Source organism: Coptis chinensis, chromosome 8 (assembly GCF_015680905.1).
Source record: "Coptis chinensis isolate HL-2020 chromosome 8, ASM1568090v1, whole genome shotgun sequence".
NCBI lineage: Eukaryota > Viridiplantae > Streptophyta > Magnoliopsida > Ranunculales > Ranunculaceae > Coptis > Coptis chinensis.
In genome coordinates this window covers 16,402,906-16,422,865 of record NC_141463.1, presented here as the reverse complement: position 1 = coordinate 16,422,865, position 19,960 = coordinate 16,402,906, and the positions used below count along the sequence as shown (strand labels likewise).

The window sequence follows — 19,960 nt, the reverse complement described above, 5'->3', positions numbered from 1 at the left end:
CGCCAATACTTTAGAAAGGTTGGATATGCAATCATCGAAAGAATGCCCATTGAGGGAAAAATCATCCATAAAAACTTCCATGAATCTTTCCACCATATCACTAAAAATGTATAACATGCAGCGTTGAAATGTGGCAAGTGCATTGCAGAGACCGAAGGGCATACGTGCATAAGCATAGGTTCCGAAAAGGCAAGTGAAGGTGGTCTTTTCTTGATCGGTTTCATCGATTAAAATATGAAAATATCCTAAATATCCATCCAAGAAATAGTAATAAGCATGTCCTGCTAGGCGTTCAAGCATCTAATCAATAAAGGGCAGGGGAAAATGATATTTCCTCATGACAGCATTCATTTTCCTGTAATCAATACAAATCCTCCACATGATAGGAACTCATTCTAGAATTAACTCCCCATCTGCATTATTGACCACTGCAATCCTAGATTTCATTGGTACTGCATGAATAGGACTAACCCATTCGCTGTCAGATATGGGATAAATGATTATGAAATCTAGTAATCGTAAGATCTCGTCTCGCACTACTTCTTTCATAGCTGGATTTTAACGACGCTGTGGTTATCTAGAAGTCTTAGAATTTTCTTCCAGATGAATTCTGTGAGTGCAAATCTTTGGATCAATTCCTTTTATATCATCAAGAGACCAACCAATTGCAGAGCGATGTTCTTGAATTACCCTAATCAGATGCTCCTCTTCCTTTTTTGTTAATTGGGATGAGATGATGATGGGATGGGTGCCATCAGAATCAAGATAAATATATTTTAAATCAGGAGGGAAAGTTTTTATGTTAGATGTAGGTGATTTGGGTAACAAGGTATCCACAGGGTTTTGTTCTTCCACAGTGAACACTTGGGCTGGTGAGTTCTCTTCGTTTTTAGGTAGATCATCATCTGAGTTGTATAAGGGAACAGATGCCAACACTACACCATAACAGGCTATTTGCAACGGCAAAAAACCGTTGCGAATAATTTTCGCAACGCTTTTTAAGCGTTGCAAATAGGGCGTCGGTAAAGTGTTGGAAATATTTGCAACGGTTTTTTGCCGTTGCAAACCAAATTTTCCAACGGTTATTAACCATTGCAAAGTGACAATTACTAACGGTTAAAAAGCGTTGCAAAGCAAGCGTTGCAAACCAAATTTTCCAACGGTTATTAACCGTTGCAAAGTGACAATTACTAACGGTTAGAAAGCGTTGCAAAGCAAGGGGAGCGTTGCAAACCAAATTTTCCAACGGTTATTAACCGTTGCAAAGTGACAATTACTAACGGTTACAAAGCGTTGCAAAGCAAATTTTCCAACGGTTATTAACCGTTGCAGAGTGACAATTACTAACGGTTAAAAAGCGTTGCAAACCAAATTTTCCAACGGTTATTAACCGTTGCAGAGTGACAATTAGTAACGGTTAAAAAGCGTTGCGTAGTTTGATTTGTAACGATTATTGTAATTTTTTTGCTTTGCAACGGTTTAAAACCGTTACTAATGTGTTGATATTGTAAAAAAAATTATTTTTATTTTTTTCTTGCCCTAAATTTGAACCTCCTGGTTTCATATAGAAACAAAGAAAATTACCAACGCTTTTGCAAATAGGACGAAAGGAATTAATCAAAACAGGAGCATTTGTATTATGGTTTGATGACTAAATCTCAAAAGATAGTGAAAGAGATAAAAGAAACTACCTCATCTATACAACAACCAAATAAAAAATACAATTCTATACTCCCAAGCAAAGTTTTGTACATCCTGACAACTTCAGCTCCCTATCAAAGATCACAACAATAATCCACAATCCTTAAATTGCCAAATGAAGTCATAGTGCAACATGAAGATGAACAAGAGCTGCGAGAAGAAAAACAAACCTTCTCATATACCTGTAGTCAGAAAATAAGAAACCTTTTAGGCCTCGTATAACTTTTTTAGTAAGGAAATACACAATGGAACTATATGTATATATAGGAGGGATAAAGAGTAAGACTCATAGTCACTGTATGGTCCATAATAGACCCATATGAGGAGTCATAGCCAATCATGGAGTTGCACAACATCAGCCAACACATTTCAATACATCAGAATCGACAGCACACAATCACTTCAGATCAATAGTAAAATCACGAAAGAGAACAACAACTAAGCAACATACGAAAATGCTGATTTTCACTAATACCCAATAGAAAAGCACTGTAAGGTCCTATTGCTCGTGAAATCACTTACAGCAATTTCCTGCATCAAGTCAGCAGCCTCAGCAATAAGGCCCTGAGATTCCTTGATCTTCGCCAGTTTTTTTATCAATCGTTACGCTCTCGATTCAACATAAATCTACACGAGGAGAAACAAAAAATGCCCAACACAACTCATTAGTAACCTTCCAAGAGAAATTACTTGTTAAAAGAGAAAATAGCTTTGCAATTTATTAATTCACGCTTACCTTCCCAGCAGATACACTGTTTAGCGTTTTGATTAATTCTACACGAGCTTCAATATCAGGCGTGTCATCTATATATTGCATAGCTTCTTTGGACCATAGCAAAGAACAGCCTGTTTAACACCAAATAACAACATGGAACTAGATTTGAGATTTATATTATATTAAATCAATCGAAAAAAAAAAAATGTACTGTTTAAAATTTGGCCTCTTCGTTTGGACAATATGAGGATCCGTTCATTAAGAGTTTTCCAAGCACGTGCTCCGAACAGAGTTGAATGATATCAATGACAGCTTTCTTAGTAGCGAAACATTCTCAGCAAGTCTACTTTGTTTCTCTACATTCAATAAAGATTCAATTTGTGCATCAAATTATCCCTCCTTCCTGCCTGGACAAAAAAAACAATAGTAAAAAATGAGAAATTATATATGAATACATATAGATTCTTTATTAGATTGATTGTCAGTGTCACACAAAGAAATTATATATGAATATTAAGAAAGCTAAAACAAAAGTATGTTATATTGACAAAATTATAAGATAGGAATGATGTTGACATGTCACGAACGATATTTACACCATTTTAGAAATTAAAGTACGGAGTCGATCTACGTTTCTCCAAGCAATTTCCATTATTTCTTCTGGGGACAACATACAATAGCAATCCTGATAAGTGTCATACTTGTAATAAAGTGCCTTAAGAAATCAAAATCATTCTCATAGAGTTGTTATAAACACGGGGATACGTTAATAGCAACGAATTCTATGAAAAAGGGTGTTCAACTTAAAGCAACAACTTACTTCAACGTAACTCATAAGCTGGATCGTCTTTCGCAACATAAGGCATACAACAACCTAGAAGACCAAAATAAATCCATCAAGCAAATAAACATTAGAAGTAAAATATTTGGTTTCTCCCTATGAGGTTATACCTTGCTGAAGTAGCCAGCTAGCATAGTGCTATGAGAATGTTTTGGTTCCAAGAAAGAGAAGAGCAAGTTCATTAACTGCAATTGAATGATTGAGATATAAAGTTAGTGAAATAATTATGACAAGAGATAGAAGGAAGAAAGGAAGTTGAGAGTATTACCTCATCTTCCTCTACCAAGGTTTTAAGGATAACATCAATCTCACAGGTAAATATCTCGCAGGCGATGAAGGGAAACCTAAGAAGAAGCAAATTAGTAAAAAGTTTAATTGAATTTTGATCCTGTAAAGAAAAGAGAGTTGGAGTAATGTACTTTAAAGCTCGTTTGTTATCAGCATCTTCAGGAGCTTCTTCCACAATATACCGCACTAACTGCTCAACCTTTTTAATATCACCAAGAACTTTCTTGCTTTTGATGAACAGCTAAAACTGAAAAAAGAAAAGTCGTTCACAAACAGATACGAGGGCATAACTAGGTTGAAACAATTTCACTAGCAGGCTTTGGTTTAATTTGCATGAAATGGTAGGCAAGACATTTCCCACAAAAGCAACTTTTACCTTGATAATAGTATAAAATGAAATTACAGCTAAACGGAAAAACAATGTCTACCACAAACAACAAAATATGGAGAAGGAAGAAACAAGTAGAAGGTAGAAATACGGCATATCAACTTTATAGCGAGATTTGTACAAATCAACAAAAAGACGAGGGAAAAAATGAACCTTCTGTACATAGTTGACTGAAACCAAAAACAGCTCCTGCCTATTCTAAAGTGCAAGTGACTACATTATATATATTAGGACGAAAACGGAAAATAGCATCATAACAAATATTGTGAACGAAAATCACAATATACCCAAAACTGTTAATATCAAATACCCCCATTTACTTCTTAAAGATATCTTCTATAGCTGAAAGATCCCAACAACTCGCTAACCAAGCTAGCCATGTAAGAGAAGCTTAGCGGTTCGGGACTAGTTCTGAGGGCACCGGCATTGAAATAGTTTCCTTATCACCTATTCTTTCCTCTGCAATCCACGGGATTTTCGTCAACCCTTGAGTTCAAAGCCCACAGGTTCATTTTCTGGACTTCTTCCCTTGTGTAGATGAAGATTTTGCGAACCATGCTACAGAATTCCACGTAGACAAATAATGGGAGAGATTGAACATAAATGCAACTTTTTCTTTTGCGGCAAAAAAAGAAAAAAAATGAGTACTTATCGCCAAGGGTCGCCTCCCCCACGAGCATCGTATCTCCTTCATTATCAGTGTAGATAACTTGCCAATTTTTGCCATGAGCCATCAGCTCCCCATTAAAATCAAACATTTGGTCTAATTCAGTGATCAGTTCATCATACCCATTGAACTTCGAAAGGTCCACATGTAATGTCGAAAGGCCCAACTTCGAAATGGAACTCAGATTAATGGTTTGCCCTAGAATACCACATGTAATGTTGATTTTCCCAACATATACTGGAAGATTTCTTTATTTCGTGTGACAAAGCTACAGTAAATTTTACGTCTCATGAACTGACAACCAGTTTTCCAGTTATAATACACGATTATTATTACTAAAGCCCAGGCAGGTTTCAGCATAGAATATAAACCGAATAACCATTAATAAGTTAATCAAAGAGATACTCCACAGTTTCATACCTCGGCTTGTAATAGATGTGAACATGGTTCTGTTGAGACGGCATGCCGTATTGCAAGTACACCGAGGTGCATCTTGTGACTAGATATCACGAAGAAGATGGAACATTGCTCTCACTGTCTCGAGCACGCCTTACTCCAACACGAAGTTCCCCATTTTCACCTCTCTCGAAAGCGACCAAATAGAAGTTAAGCCTGACAAAATCTTCAATGGTGAGATGCGTAAAAGAGTAATGTAGGTAACCAACCTAAGAAAAATAAAAGCATCCCCTGCAACAAGCCTTTTAGAGCTCACAAAGACGCTCCAACCACTTTGAAGAAGGTGTCTCCTTGGTTGACCTGGCAGTAAAAAATTACAAATCTAACTATATGGAAAAGCAAAAATCATACATTTTGATGAAAGCATCACCAATTTTTTCATTAACGGGTAAATAAAAAGTATTACCATTTTTTAATGCATCTTAGAGTTTTTTCACCGTGGACAAGACATTATAGCGTTCTACATAAATAGTAAAAATCCCAAATCCATAGCAGCAGCAAATCAACAGGATATATGAGTATGCAGCTTTCCTTTTAAAGAACAAGTTTGAAAGCACAAACAAAACAAAAACAGGAAATGTCCAAGAAAGCTGTTTTAACCCCCATGAAATGTAAGTTGCAAAAGCCTATGAAGTATACTTGTCATGGAATCCCAAGAGAAACACTGTAGGAGTCGCAAGCGGTATTTGCAAGAGTAAATTTATCCCCAAAACCTACTACGACATCTTTTCCACTTAATAAATAAAACTGAAAATCAAGAACAATAAGCAAGGAACATTAAACAAAAAATGAAATCACTAGGAGGCACACATTTAAGAGCATAAACAGCTTTTCTCCTGTTGCTAAACCAATAGTTGTTCAAGACACGTATAGATTGGGTGATAAAAGAAAATCACTGACCACGAAAAATGTGACGGAATCGCCACTCCATTCCATGCAAATCCTTGGCTACCAATTCCTGGGTAGGAGGTTGCCGACCCATATCCTTCCAAACATAACAGAATCAACATTAGAAACTTCAGAGAGTAACAACATAAACTAAAGAAATCGGAAAATCCCAAGGCAAAGAGACAAACCAATGGTGGTAAGCATTCATCAGCATGACGCCTCAAAACAGAGAATCCACCGTGAGTGCTAGTATCAGAGGCAGTCAAAGTCTTACAAAACGAATGCACATGAGGACGTATAGGTGGAGGAGGCGACGCCTCCTTTTCCATCGAATTTTCATCTTGCTAGAAAAAACAACACCAAGCCCCATCAATTCACTCCCAACTTAAAACTCTATATCAAATTCCACAAAACTACCAAAGTAAAAATTACACATACATTTTCTGGAAGCAAAGTCACTTGTGCAAACACCTCATCCGTATCTGGTTCGGCCTACATCAAGAAAGAGAACAACAACTAAGCAACATACGAAAATGCTGATTTTCACTAATACCCAATAGAAAAGCAATCAGAAGGTCCTATTGCTCGTGAAAATCACTTTACGGCAAATTTCTGCATCAAGTCGGCACCCTCGGCAATAAGGCCCGAGATTCCTTGATCTTCGCCAGTTTTTATCAATCGCGCACGCTCCAGTTCAACATAAATCTACACGAGGAGAAACAAAAAATGCCCAACACAACTCATTAGTAACCTTCCAAGAGAAATTACTTGTTAAAAGAGAAAATAGCTTTGCAATTTATTAATTCACGCTTACCTTCCCAGCAGATACACTGTTTAGCGTTTTGATTAATTCTACACGAGCTTCAATATCAGAGATAAGTATGAAACACGACAATGTATGAAACAAAATTTGAGTAAAATAATATAACAGAGATAAGTCAAGTCAAGGAGTTGGCCTTTTTGGTCATATATGCAACTCCATCTCGTGAAGAGAATAAAATGCAAGTATAAAATTGTAACATAAGTGAATTATTAGATAATGAGTACAATATATTAAACTAAAAAGAAAACATAGAGAAGAGTCAACAGTGTTTTGCTGGGAATTTCTTGTTTTGCTTCATTAATATTTACAAAACCGAAAAGTAAGAAACCTGTGGAAATTGAGAACAGCGAAGCCTTGAAACGTCAGCTATCCGCTTAACTGGACGACTCCCCATGTCCGATGAAAATTCCTGTAAGTTGTGAAAGAGTTTTGCAGATTTAAAATCTCAAAATGAAATCATCTAAGCATCCTTCTATCACCAATTGACGAGGAAGAAAGGAGGATGAGGGATTACCTGATCACGGAAGACAGTGAGGCCTTCCTTTAGGCTGAGCTGGAACCAGTCACAGCATGTCACTCTACAGCAAGATGGAACGAAACTATTTACCAAGATTCGACAGATCTATACTTATTAAGTGCCATGAGGAATCCGCTAATATTGTAAGAAATCCGTTTCGATTTCCATAAACGATGTCTGTAAAGTACCGATCACCTACCTACATTAGAACCACATATAAGTCATGTGGCAACAAAACATGAGAAGATTAGTAACTTATAGATATCTACCATGATAAGCAGTGAGGCTTCACAACCAAAGTATTTTTCAATGTCTTCACCGATCCACCGGCTTCTTCACCCCCTCAAGTTTTTATACATGACTAAGTTAAGTTTAAAAACGTATGATGCCAATTCTAATACAGTGGAGAAAACAAGGCGTGGCTTGCCTAACTTGACAACATTGGTGAGTTAATCACAAAGCAATCCAAATGCAGTAACTAGAAATGCTATTCAATAGTAAATCATTCAGTGCAACAAAGTGACTTACCGTGTCTAATGACATGTATTCCAATTGATTGCTCGAGCGTTCGAGCTTTGGAACCATTAGCATCATATTGGCTTAATCCTAGCATAAAAAAATCATATTGGCTTAATCCTAGCATAAAAAAATCATATTGGCTTAATCCTAGCATAAGAAAATAACGAATACGAGATTAAATTATGAAGTCAAATGGAATTCTCTTTTTACTAAACTTTCAATATGAAATTGCACTGCTATTGTTATTATTATTTTTTCCGATGAAGAGAAATTGCACTACTAATTTCTCATTGTTTTCCACGTAATAGTTGTTTACATGTGTACTTCATTTCTTGTTCCACACGCAAAGAAGACCCCCTCACTCCAAATCTCTTTCATATGATGACAACCAATATCGCCCAAGGTTATATGAAACGGGTCGGGGTGTTGGTTTGGGCCTTGGTTTCCCACCCCGCAGTTTTCTGGGGGAGAATTAATTCACCTATTTTTCCAAGAGCTGTAATTTGCAGGTTGAAATCGAACAACGCCCGCCCTCAATTGTGTGCGCAAAAAAGCCTTATCACTTGTGGTTCAAGTGTGATACTTGCTCGAGTCTTATATAGAGTGAAATATCGAGATAATATTCATTTAAGTGAGCGGACCACATTGTAATTCAAATAAAAAACAATATAATGCCAACACCGACTGATCAAATCCTTTCTTCTTGGCGATTCTAGAAAAGTGAGCGTAAAACTGCTAAGAGAGACAATAATCATCGGGAGAGAAGCCTAGCAAGTCAAAGGCATATACAGATTTCCTGCTAGTATTCTAAATAACATACTAGAATAAATGCCAACAAATCAAACCTAATCTACATATTCGAAAGCACCACGAGAGAAATTATCATATCAAAACCACAACTACATACTAAAAACTAAGCTTGCATATATGTATGAATCAAGTAGTTCTTGCTAATAGAGAGACTTCAATAAGAAACAGCGAAAGCTAGAAAGGATAAATAAAGAGAGAAAAATTCTAAACTCACGCTTCTTCTAAATCAATAACTTTAATAGCAACATCTCTCTGTTAAGCTCCTTATCAAATCTGCAACGGACGTAATGTAACAATGCATATTAAGTCATTCAGGATTTATGTGAAAATCTTACTTCTCAAATGAATTGAATAAGATATATCCTAGACAGATGTAGCGCTTTTGATATAGACTAAACAAAAACTGCTTAAGTGCAAAAGAGCGTCTAGGAGTATAGCAAATCAGTCTCCGTGAACCAAACGGTAAGTATGAGAACCTCACATTATAATAGTTTTTTCAATCCATACAAATCTTATTAATACTTTTTCTCCAGCATGTAACAAACTAGAAAGAAACTGAAAAATTATTACCTCAAACTGCAAGAAATGGATTGTGTCAAACGTTGCAAAAGAATTCACAAATTCACAAATTTACTTGCCAAAGAATTCCAGAACTTTCAGGAAAGAGTTCTGATTTCAAACGTTGGGGGGATTAACTTTCATGATCACAAATTCACAACATGCTTTCGATACGGTCATAAGATAGATAATTGTAAATTGTGATTACAGCTAATGAAGAGAAAAGTTTGAGGAGAAAAGAGTGTATGGCTTAATTAGTTTTGGCCTTCTCTCACACTGTTTATATAGGAAAAATAGTTGGTTACAGTAAGTACGCCTGAAAAATTATTACCACGAACACCAGCACGCATGAAAACAGCCCTTTTGAAAGCATACCCAAGGAGCGGGCATCCATCCAATCTTCACTTATAGACATCAAATGGCCTTATTTCCGTTCGTTAACTACTTCTAACGAGCAAGTTAGTAGCCTACCTTGGCTGGATGTTGGGACAAACAGTAATAACCGTGCTTATCCTTCTAATAAAGAAACTAAACCTTACCTAAGAAACCGATTCACCCACTACTGCTAGTATAGAAGAAGATCTATTAACACGCACGGCTACCTATATAACAAGTTGCCTCTGACCTCTGTCTCACGACCGCCAAATAGAACCTCAGTAGCTTCATGCCCCGACCTGACTGAACTACTACTGCCTTGGCTGCCTAGCTACTAATAACTTGGCACCCGTCCCCGCCAATATAGTAGAAAAGTATAAGTAGGATTCCACTCGGGGGCACACTTGTTAGCTGCAGTTCCCATCTGTCTTGTAAAGAACTTCGAATCCCTTGATTCACGGGGACTAGCTCCCCGCCATAGCAACTACTGCTTACTCTTGCTCCCGAGCTTCAAAATCCTTACTTCGGGGATTAAGGTAAAAGCGTTAACTACTTACTTGTGTTAGAGTAGGACAAGGCCTTTATCCTTCCTATTTCATATCATACTTGGGAACTACTATCTCTAAGTCCGAATATCGGCCTTGGTTCAACTCCTAGCTCAAACGCTGCCAACTCCTTACTTAGATTTCGGGGGTAAAGGTAGTTTACTTGTCGGGGCGATAAGTCGTAGCGAAGCCTAAGATTATATGACTGATTAGATTACTAGTTTGTTTAACTGAGGTTCCCCGCCTAAGTCCCATATCTTAAAGACTATAACTCAACAAACAAGCTGCCTTTACTTGGCTTCAAGTCCCATAAGAGAAGGAAGAATAGCTGGAAGTTAGAGAGTAGCTGCCTAGCTACAAACTCAAAAGCCCTCAGATTTGGCTATTAGTCCCTATTATTCTTATTTTAAAGTACCATTAGAGCTCCTTTTCCGACAACGGATCGGAGATCTTACTTTCTCAAGTCATACGCCTTTTGTTCACCAACAAGATGTTCCGCTCTACTTATCATTATTTACTAGCCCTTCACTTCAACTCATACTACTTTACTTCCAAATTATTCCCAAATCAAAGCTACTTGCTTATAAGAGCAAGGTGCATAGCGGGCTTGTTAAAGCATGGAAAGGTATCCGAGAAAAGAATGTAATGGCTATGAGATAGGCCCTCTCACCTAATCCTTACTAATACTAAGGATTGAAAGTAGCACAATCGGCTATAGGGGCGAACTCCAGATCCACAAATAGCCGCGGGCAAGCACATTTAACAAGCAAGTAGCTAGCTTCCACCTTACTTAACAAAGAAGGCGAAAGCCTTCGCCTATAGCTTCTACTTCTACTTAGCAGCCCAAATAAAGTACTCCTTTAACACACAAATACGCTCACTCTAGTACAAAAGTAAGTAAACAACCTGATCTGCTCCTTTGCCCATTCTTCGCATCTCGTTCTCCCTTTAGGTGGCATGAAAGGTTTGGAACAGCAGCTAGACCGCCTTGCTCTTAAAGGCAGCAAGTAAGTAAACCACCTTCTCATGTCTCTGGACCTTCTATGAACAGAGCTTTGAACTATAGCAAATAGCCTATTGGTTGAGCTTTGCTCTATGCTTGGCTTAATCGTTCCTATGCCCGCTTGAACAGGACCTAACGAGCAAATAAACCATTAGCCCGATCCACTTGTTGCCCGCTTGCTTTCGCACCTCGCTTATGCATCTACTTAGTTAGCATCCCAAATCAGCGTACCCATGCTTCCTTTAACAGGCTAGTACACAAGCTACTAAAGCTAGTAAGCTAGTATACTAGCATTTGCCCGATTGCTTTAACAGAGGCTTTACCTCCTGGTTCCCACCGTCCCCGTCCAAAACTATGGAACTCATCTAAAAGTTGATTTGCTAGATCAGTCGATTTGAAAGGCTGTACAGATGCTCTGTTGTAAAATCTAGATTTGCAGAAAAAATTGATTATTAGGATGAGTGGATGACTTTCTCTATGATGAGTATGCTTTTTTAAGAGCAAATATATATATATATATATATATATATATGGAACTAAAATTCTAGAACTAAAATGCTAGAATTTAAGAAGTTAGTAACTTAGTACACAAACTTGTAAGATATTAAGATGATTACCAAATTGTGATAAAGTCATTTTGAAACTTCGCCTCGATTCTATATCTCTTGAGCTACCCTCGAGAATTTTCATTTGAATAAGAGCTTCTCGGAAAAAGATAACAATAATAGCTTTCGGTAGATAACAACGGCACAAAGTTTACGTAAACTAATATAGCTTCACTACTACAGAATAACACATTTACCACGGTAAGGAAGAATTTTTATACCACTGTTCTACCAAAAATAGTGGCTAATATAGTTATACCACGGTCGAAATTTTGTTTGTTATTTGTTTATTAGTTTACACTACTGTTTCGTGTAAACCGTGTGGTCTAGTTTGCCATACGCCACGGTTCCAATTATTTATGTATTTTAAACTATATAACCCCACTGTTTCCCTCAAACAGTGATTTATAACTTTTTTTATTTTGGGCAAAATAATTAGCTACCGTGGCTTTTCAAGTTTTACACCAAAAAACCTCACTCTCTCATAACCGCCTTGCGCTATTCACTCTCCATTTCTCCAACTTCTACTATTATTTTTAGAAACCATTTTAATTTAACTGTGTTGAGCATCTTTCAATCGTCGATTGAAGTGGTTCTGGAGAGACGAAAGCAGAGGCTCGAATCCCACTAATTTAATTTACCTCTCAACTGGAGCTTCAAAGTGAATCAGAAAGGAATTGAATCGGTTAAGCCTTATATCTCGAACTCGATTTCTATCTCAAATTCTCTTCCGCCAAGGCAAGCTATTCTGGGTTTCTCGTTTCTAAATTAATGTTTGTTTTGTTTTAATTGTGATTATAAAGTCTATCTATTAAATTTCTGAATTTTACCTCAAAATTCATGCTTATTTGTTCTTTTGAGGAAACCTCATGAGTCTTCTTAGCAGTTAAATTAAATAGGGTTGGATACTTAATTAGGGTGGGTTTTCTCTCTGTTCTTCCTTGTTGTTTTCTAGTGATTTATTTTAGCTATACCAATCTGCAAGTTTGATTATATGTACTCTGAGTTGCTTGCCTTAAACTGTTTGATTGAACGAGTATGTTGGTTGGATGATGTGTCTTGAAGCAGGCAACAACGACCAAGTAGCAGCTTATATCTGTGTTTTCGATTTATTGTCAATATATAAAGTGTTTGATAAAATGTCGCAATAATGGGGATTTTATTAAGGGTTAATAAATTGTCTCCCCAGTGAAGCCAAGAGAAGAAAAAAAAAATGGCTTCACTCACACCAGGTATACTACTCAAACTCCTCCAATCCATGAATTCCGATACCAAAGTGGCAGGCGAACATCGCTCCGTCTTACTCCAAATCATTGGCATTGTTCTGCTCTGCCGGACGAGAACTCGCCCAACCATGGTTTCTATGTCCAGCTTTCGACTCTTCTAATTCCACTTACGTCTCGCTTTCCGACCGCGACAACGATCTCATTTTGACTAATAGATTGCAACTCGGTCGGTTTGGCGTATGTCGACCGTCTTGATTTCGATTCACCTGTTCCTCGTGGTATGCGGCATTCGTCCCGCTTTGTGGGTCGACATCCGTTTGTAGGAAGTCCCTCCCTCTTATTGCTCGTATTTAGCCTTCTAAGCGTGGGTTTGTGATTCAACCTGTTTCGATAATTGACCCTTCTCTTGATCCCATTGCTTTGCTTACATTCTTGGCAACAAGAAGAACCAACAACAAGTTAAGGATGACCCCAGAGTGGACAAGGAGAGGATTAGACCGGCACTTGCTTCAAAGGACAATGTTCCAGTTGAAAAGGAAACCGGACAAACCTAAAGCGTTTTCTTCTCCAGACCTCGGGGCAAGCAACCGAGGTCTATTTCAGTTGGGAGGAAGAATGTGGCTGTTGTTGAAATAGAGCCTTTGCCGACAAGCAAAGGCGAGTTCAAGGTCTTCGCCTCCGGTTCCATCTAAATGTGTGGTTCCAAGTTTGGTTCTGGCCGAAAGAAGAGAATAGGAAGACATCAAGAGAGCCTGCAATCATTGTGCCTTCAAGATATCGGCAACCTTCACCCAATGGAAGAAAGCAGGCTTCACCCAATGCTAGGAGGGTTCTATTTCTCCGGGTAGAAGGCTGTCGGGGGTTTGAGAGTTTACCGATTGTTCTTGATCTGCTAGTAAGAAGAAAATGGCTACTATAGCTGCGAGGGGATTTCAAAGGTTTCGAAGCATTAGTTGGGTCTGCTAATAAGACCATGAGGAAGAGCTGGGATGACCAACAATCGCGAGGGGATTTCAGAATCGATGAAACGAAGGAAAAGGCGGTTTCAAAAATAGAAACGGATATGCAAGCCATCTTGAGAACTCGGACATGCATTAGCCGGTGTTTGAGTGATGCCCATACAGACCGATGCTCGACGGGGCGACAACCGAGAAAATAAAGTCTACTAATTGTAAAGTCAAGGGTATTCAGCCCGAAAAGTCTAACCGTGCATCTCCAAGAATCACAGTTCATGAACGAAAATGGACCGGATGGCGGTATCCCTCTCGGATGCTTTGTTTTACGCTAACCTTGCAAGGCTTGGAAATGAAGCTCAAAAAAGGCGAGTGATTGCATCCACAGCTGCTTAGAGGCTTTGGAAGAAGCCGCTTTGCTCTTCGAAGTCTATTATAAGAAGTTTAACCATGTTTTCCGATCTATGCTCTTCATCCAAGGCTGGAAATCCTTTAGTAACCATTGGCGACAGATATCTTTAAGCTATACCTAACCGCCATGAAATCAGTAGTCAGTAGTCGAGTCTCTTGCTTCCATCCGCAATTCGACAGAGTGACAATGTCCCAACCGGCGTTCAAAAATCCATTTCTCTATGCTGTTTTGGCTACAGATCTTGATATTATCTCTCTCTAAATTGTCAAGATATCAACTCTCCTAAGATTCAGAGTGTTGAAAAGCATGCAAATGAAGCATTGGAGCAAGATATTATCCTTCCATCGCCGCCGCGAACGAGTGTTTCCAAAGCGACAAGCTATTGGCACAAACCATTCTAAAGTTCGGTATCTGCATCTAATCATGTTCTTTGGGTCATTGACAAGTGTTAGTGCTATCAATGAAGCATTGGAGCTCGCTAGATATTTACAATCGAGATGCAATTGTGGTTTCTACGATTTGTCGAGGAGATATCGGTTTTGCGGGGTTTAGCATCTTTGATATTAACTCAATCGATGGTGATGGGATAGTCCATCATCAAGAACATGGCCCTATCGCAGCAGTTCACAAACTTGAAGGCGGATTAATACCGGTTGGATCGTGTTGGAGAAAAAAGGGAGGAAATGTTGACTGAAAAAATTGAAAATGTTAAACGGAAAATTTACGGGTTTGTGATTCAACGTGTGGCCACTGTCTCATGACAAACCAACTATGCTTGCGAGCTGTAGACAAAAGTATTTGTCAAACTTTTATCCTTTTTCCCTCCAAAACAAGAGAATTTGTTTTGTAATAATATGGTCATTTTTGTTGTTTCAAAAAAAAAAATAAATTGTCTCCCCAAGGTCTTTGATTAATCATTTCAGCACAAATTTAGAAGCAAGATTTAATCAATGGTTTAATTATCTTTGATACTAGTATTGTTTTGCATAAAGCTTTCGCTTTGCATCGTAAATTTTTATATGGATATAGTAGCTCAGTGAAATAAAATCTACTGGCATATCAACTTTGCCTAGGATGATAACCGGCCTATTACTTGTCGGTTTCGTCTTTATACCTTTTGCGCCTCTATTACATTTGACTAGAAATGGCCCCACTTATAATTGATTTTGGCATGTAGAAGCCCACCTGTGCTCATTGTTAGCCAATATTGTAATTGCTTAGGATTAGACTATATAAAGTATTTTCTTTGGACTTAAGGTTATGTAGTTTAAAATCTAAGTTGGTAGATTTGTGTCTTAGCATGTGGTATTAGTGTTTTTGTTAATCATTGGTATTAACATAAAGGCTTTTGGCCGTAAAAGTAAATCACTTCACCTGTTTAGTTTAACTGAAACTAATTAGGGAACTTCACTATTTTTTTAAGCAATTTCACAATTCACAAATACCTTTAACTGGTTATCTTATTGTTACTTTAGATTGTTCCTCTTGTTACCTCGATTTGTCCTTGTGTATCTTGTACTTAAGCATAGTATAAATTGCTTTGGGAATGTCTAAGCGACTTCCTTGCAGTATGCATTTGGCTATGTGGCTTGCATTTTGCGGATAGAGGTACGTGAAGTGTTATTGGATTTCCTTTCCCTTTCATCAGTATCTTTACTGTTTTCTGGTTTTTATTTTTTGTGGTACCTGTATAAGCTCGACCTTTGTGATACTTGTATCTATGTAGAACTTGAAGGTTCACGAAAACAGAAGGCAATTGTTTTCCTCTTCTGCTTCAAAAGATTCCGCAAGTCCTTTTGTTCGACAACGTCCACTGGCGGCCAAGACAGTTGCAAATGCCTTAAACCCCCCTCCTCCCCCATGGGCCTATGGGTCAATGGCATCATCCAATTAATTATTTCTCAAGTAAGTGCATGTTCTTTCCTTTTAAATATTTTAGTAGATATTAGCAACTAATGAGAAAGTATCTTATGTTCTTAGTTTTAATTGAGCCATTTGAGGGTTGTAGAGGACTAGGACCACTTTATCAGTAAGTAATCTTGATACATATGACTTTGGTTAGTTGCGACTTTGGTTAATCTATATTACAAGTACATATGGCTGTAGGCTGCTGGTAATTGGTATGTGTGTTGTGTTGTGTAGTGCTGGTGCAGGTGCAAGTGCAGGTGTGTTGTGCTTGCGAAGGAAGAATTTGTCCACATTCTTCATCGCCATGCATAGCACTGGATTCGCAAGGGGGAGCTCCAAATACAGAGGTGCCACGCTTCACAAATGTGGTCGTTGGGAAGCTCGTATGGGACTGTTCCTCGGCAAGAAGTAAGAAATCTCCAACTCGACTCCATACATTTACAGAATGTCTGTATGTAGCTATTAGGCCTAGCTATTGGGCCAGTTAGCAATAAAAGAGGGGTTTTGTTGTTGGTGTTGTTCTTGGTGGGATAAAAAATAAGAAGGAAATGGAGTTCTTGCAAAATACTAGAATTTCATTTGTGGGTATTGTTGTATGGAGCTGTTGTTGCAATTGTTGCTGGTGCTTATTATATTTCTTTTCCAATTCAAAGGTATATAAAACCACTATTCTTGAGCTTAATGTTTTTATTTCCTTATTTTTGTTTGTTGAAATGTTGTGTACGGTAGCTAGAATTCTGAATGTGTTTTTGATTCAATTAATTAATTGCATTTGCAGCATTACCTTTCGTTTGGGGGAATTTTTTTTTTTTTTTTTTAAAAGAAATCGATAGACCATAGGCTATGGACAGTTTGTTTTGAAGTCTCATTGTGAAATTATGCAAACTCATTCTAAACTTTTACAAAACTTTCCAAGCATTAAACTACAAATAACTTAGTTTTCCCCACCATGCGCTACTTTTAAGTGAGATTTTATACTAAGAAATGACCACGCACTTAACCCCCTGGAAATAATCTATTACTTTATACTAAGCCTATAGGAATTGAATTTATAGGCTCTCGAAAGACGGGATACTAAGCCTATAGGAATTGAATCTCAAGAGTACACGTAGGTATTACATAACTCTTTTCGTTGTCGGTTTTTTTTTTCTTGGTTATATGTTGTGACTTGCCTTGTTATAAATCATTAAGGCCTTTCTTGTATTTAATTTTGTGGTGCAGATGGCAACTTGGATAGAGATGAAGGATACTTGAAGTAATTAGTAGTCGGTTAGGGTATACGTAATCCCCCTGGTTAGTGTTTTCTCTTAGCTATTTGAATAGGAACTTTTGGTGTATTTGCGTGATGCATGTGAGGTTCGCATAATTGGAATTTATTACTATTATCGCCACTCATGACTATGAGAATACTCTGGTACATATTTTTTTCTCTTGCAATTCCTTATTTATAAGATTGTACCATGGATCACTCTCTTTTATGATTTTCATATATAATTGGTTAAGTTAAAGAGGAGGTCGGTGGCTATACTAGTCTTCTGTGTGGGCTATTTCTATTAGTGACTTGCTAATGCCTACCACAGAGGCAGAGCATCTGATTCATGCCTGGATGGAGGACAAGGTAAAAAAAAAAAAAAATTAGCTGATCACGGTAGTGTACGCGAGCCCTTGTTTGCTATGTAAGTTTTTTGCAGTCTTATGTTTTTTCAGTGGCATTTTTCTGGTCAAGTATGTTGTGATGAGCTCGGCAGCATCAATTTTTTATAGTGCTGGCCTGGTTGTGCTTTCTTTTTAAGATATATTGTTGCTAATAGAGCAGGTTTGTTTTAGGCTTCTATCTGCAAATTAAACTACTTAACTGAACTTAGGGGGGGGTGCTTAATATATTTTCTTAACCCATGCAGACATTGCATACAGTTGCGATAGCAAATCTTGTGAGTGCAACTTCTTGTATACAATATCTTGTTCTTGCTTCTTTGGACCACAACTTCTCTTCATATTATTTAATTCTGTCCTTTCTTTTATATTCAGCAGAAGAGACTACCATATGCATCCAAGAGCTTCGTATGTTGTTTTTAAATTTATGAGAATCTGGCGTACTAAGTCTTAGTGTTGTAGTGATCTCATTTGCAAACCGGTTACTTAACTGCTCTGGCATTGGTCGAGACGGTTAAGTAGCTGGGTTAATCAATGAGAAGTATATTGCTTAAATTTTCAGGTTATGACATGATTTTTATTTATGAAATGTTGAAAATACAGAGGAGATTCTGCTAAAAATTTTCTAGAAAAAGTCATATATCTTAGGTATATATAGTTGTTTGAGATTTGGGGCGTGACACTTTCCTAGCTCGATAGATCATTTTGTTGTCGTTGAGTGTGTTGTGTAGGGTATCAATTCGATGAAGGGGGAAAAGCAAGAAGACCAAAAGAAAAAAAAAAAAGAATTGCATGCTCTCCAATCTGACGATCATCATTGCTATTTGAGTAAGGTATTATCTAGGTTCTTTATGCTTATATTATCCGAGCTCTATGTACTTGTAGCATATTTATTTATATCATGCATTCAATTACCTTCGTCTGTTAGAAAGGTGCCAAATGCTGCATTTTTTTTGTAAGCTTGCTTGTTAAAGAGTCCACATGGGGGTAAATTCCTTGAATGAATATATGCCACCGATTTTAATTGTTTTGATCCTTGAATGAGTACTTTTTTATTTTATTTTTTAATCACGACTATTTCTTTTGTAGGGTGACCAAATTTTGTTTAATCTTGGTTGAATGTTCTTGGGACGAGAATGCCAACATAGAGGAGGATGTTCTTGGTGAAGTTATTTCGAATACAAAACAAAATAGAATAAGTTGGTTTGGAGGTTTTTTATAATATATTTGTATTGATTATAATTTGGATTTTCGATTGGGAATGGATTGTTTTCAGATTGTGTTAGCAATTCAATGTCTTTGTGTTGGATGTGTAAATTTATTTCCTTTGTTTGTGTTGCACTATGAATTGTTTATTTGAGCAATGTGTTTTTAAATCCAGTGTGGATATATATGGTGAAAATGGGCAGGTTGCAGGTTGAATAAATATGATTATAATCAAATAATTAGGGGTTTTTATAAAAAAAAAAAAAAAAAAAAATACTATAAACCACGGTTTGATAAGAACCGAGGTATAAGCAATTTATATAACCCACGGTTTGTAATGACTATACACCACGGTTTGATAAGAACCGAGGTATAATCAGTTTATATAACCTACGGTTTGTATCCAACCGTCGTATATATTATCACTATTTCCTACGGTTTGTAAATATAAGACCAAACTTTTCGGACTATTAACCACGGTTTGTAAATCCTAATACCACTGTTTTACTTAAAACCGTGGTATATAAGAGGTATTTTTCCCCATGGTTTTGTTAGAAGTATTTGTCACGGTGGTTGTTACCACGGTATGGAAACAGTGGCTAAAGGCTTTTTACCACTATAAATAACAGTGATATATGAGCTTTTCTGTAGTAGTGCTTGGAACAAAATTAAGGGCTCATACTTATTGACTGAAAAACAAACCTAAAAATCCAAAATGCAAAACGTATATGATGTACACAGTGACTAAACGAAACAGTAGTAAATGTCCAAATGCTGATGAGAGGGTACAAAACACGCATCCCTAATTCAAAATAAATTTCAAAAAAATAAAAAAATAAAAAAAAATAAAATGGAAACTATGCGAGAATGTTGGCGAGGAAAAGCATATAGTATGAAAAAGGA

The 19,960-nt window shown here is 37.3% G+C and overlaps 1 protein-coding gene and 4 long non-coding RNA genes across 11 annotated transcripts; 1 reads left to right on the top strand and 4 right to left on the bottom strand.

Moving 5' to 3' along the window:
• Positions 1-1,613: 1,613 nt before the first annotated feature.
• LOC147480225 (uncharacterized) lies at positions 1,614-2,305 on the bottom strand. The gene is made up of 2 exons (XR_015205704.1): positions 2,224-2,305; positions 1,614-1,883 (listed from the first exon to the last, which is right to left on the bottom strand). It is a non-coding gene; the product is annotated as an uncharacterized LOC147480225 (long non-coding RNA).
• Positions 2,306-3,153: 848 nt separating this feature from the next.
• LOC147480224 (uncharacterized) lies at positions 3,154-3,780 on the bottom strand. Its single transcript, XR_015203661.1, has 4 exons — positions 3,677-3,780; positions 3,526-3,601; positions 3,368-3,442; positions 3,154-3,290 (listed from the first exon to the last, which is right to left on the bottom strand). It is a non-coding gene; the product is annotated as an uncharacterized LOC147480224 (long non-coding RNA).
• A 1,234-nt stretch (positions 3,781-5,014) lies between these two features.
• LOC147480223 (auxin response factor 2-like) lies at positions 5,015-6,449 on the bottom strand. The gene is given in 6 exon segments (XM_086578589.1): positions 5,015-5,110; positions 5,113-5,182; positions 5,266-5,356; positions 5,957-6,041; positions 6,133-6,288; positions 6,383-6,449. Coding segments are annotated over 5 exon segments (483 nt in total). The 5' UTR covers positions 6,274-6,288; positions 6,383-6,449.
• Positions 6,450-6,632: 183 nt separating this feature from the next.
• Positions 6,633-7,602, bottom strand: LOC147480222 (uncharacterized). The gene is made up of 3 exons (XR_015206987.1): positions 7,554-7,602; positions 7,282-7,483; positions 6,633-7,176 (listed from the first exon to the last, which is right to left on the bottom strand). It is a non-coding gene; the product is annotated as an uncharacterized LOC147480222 (long non-coding RNA).
• A 4,483-nt stretch (positions 7,603-12,085) lies between these two features.
• On the top strand, positions 12,086-19,192 carry LOC147480221 (uncharacterized). Of its 7 annotated transcripts, none has more exons than XR_015206104.1 (9): positions 12,086-12,437; positions 15,860-15,898; positions 16,017-16,195; positions 16,271-16,319; positions 16,433-16,606; positions 17,254-17,306; positions 17,420-17,491; positions 18,583-18,684; positions 18,941-19,192. It is a non-coding gene; the product is annotated as an uncharacterized LOC147480221 (long non-coding RNA). The 7 variants fall into 7 exon arrangements; XR_015206103.1 differs by having other exon boundaries at positions 17,254-17,310; XR_015206106.1 differs by lacking the exon at positions 17,254-17,306.
• Positions 19,193-19,960: the final 768 nt, after the last annotated feature.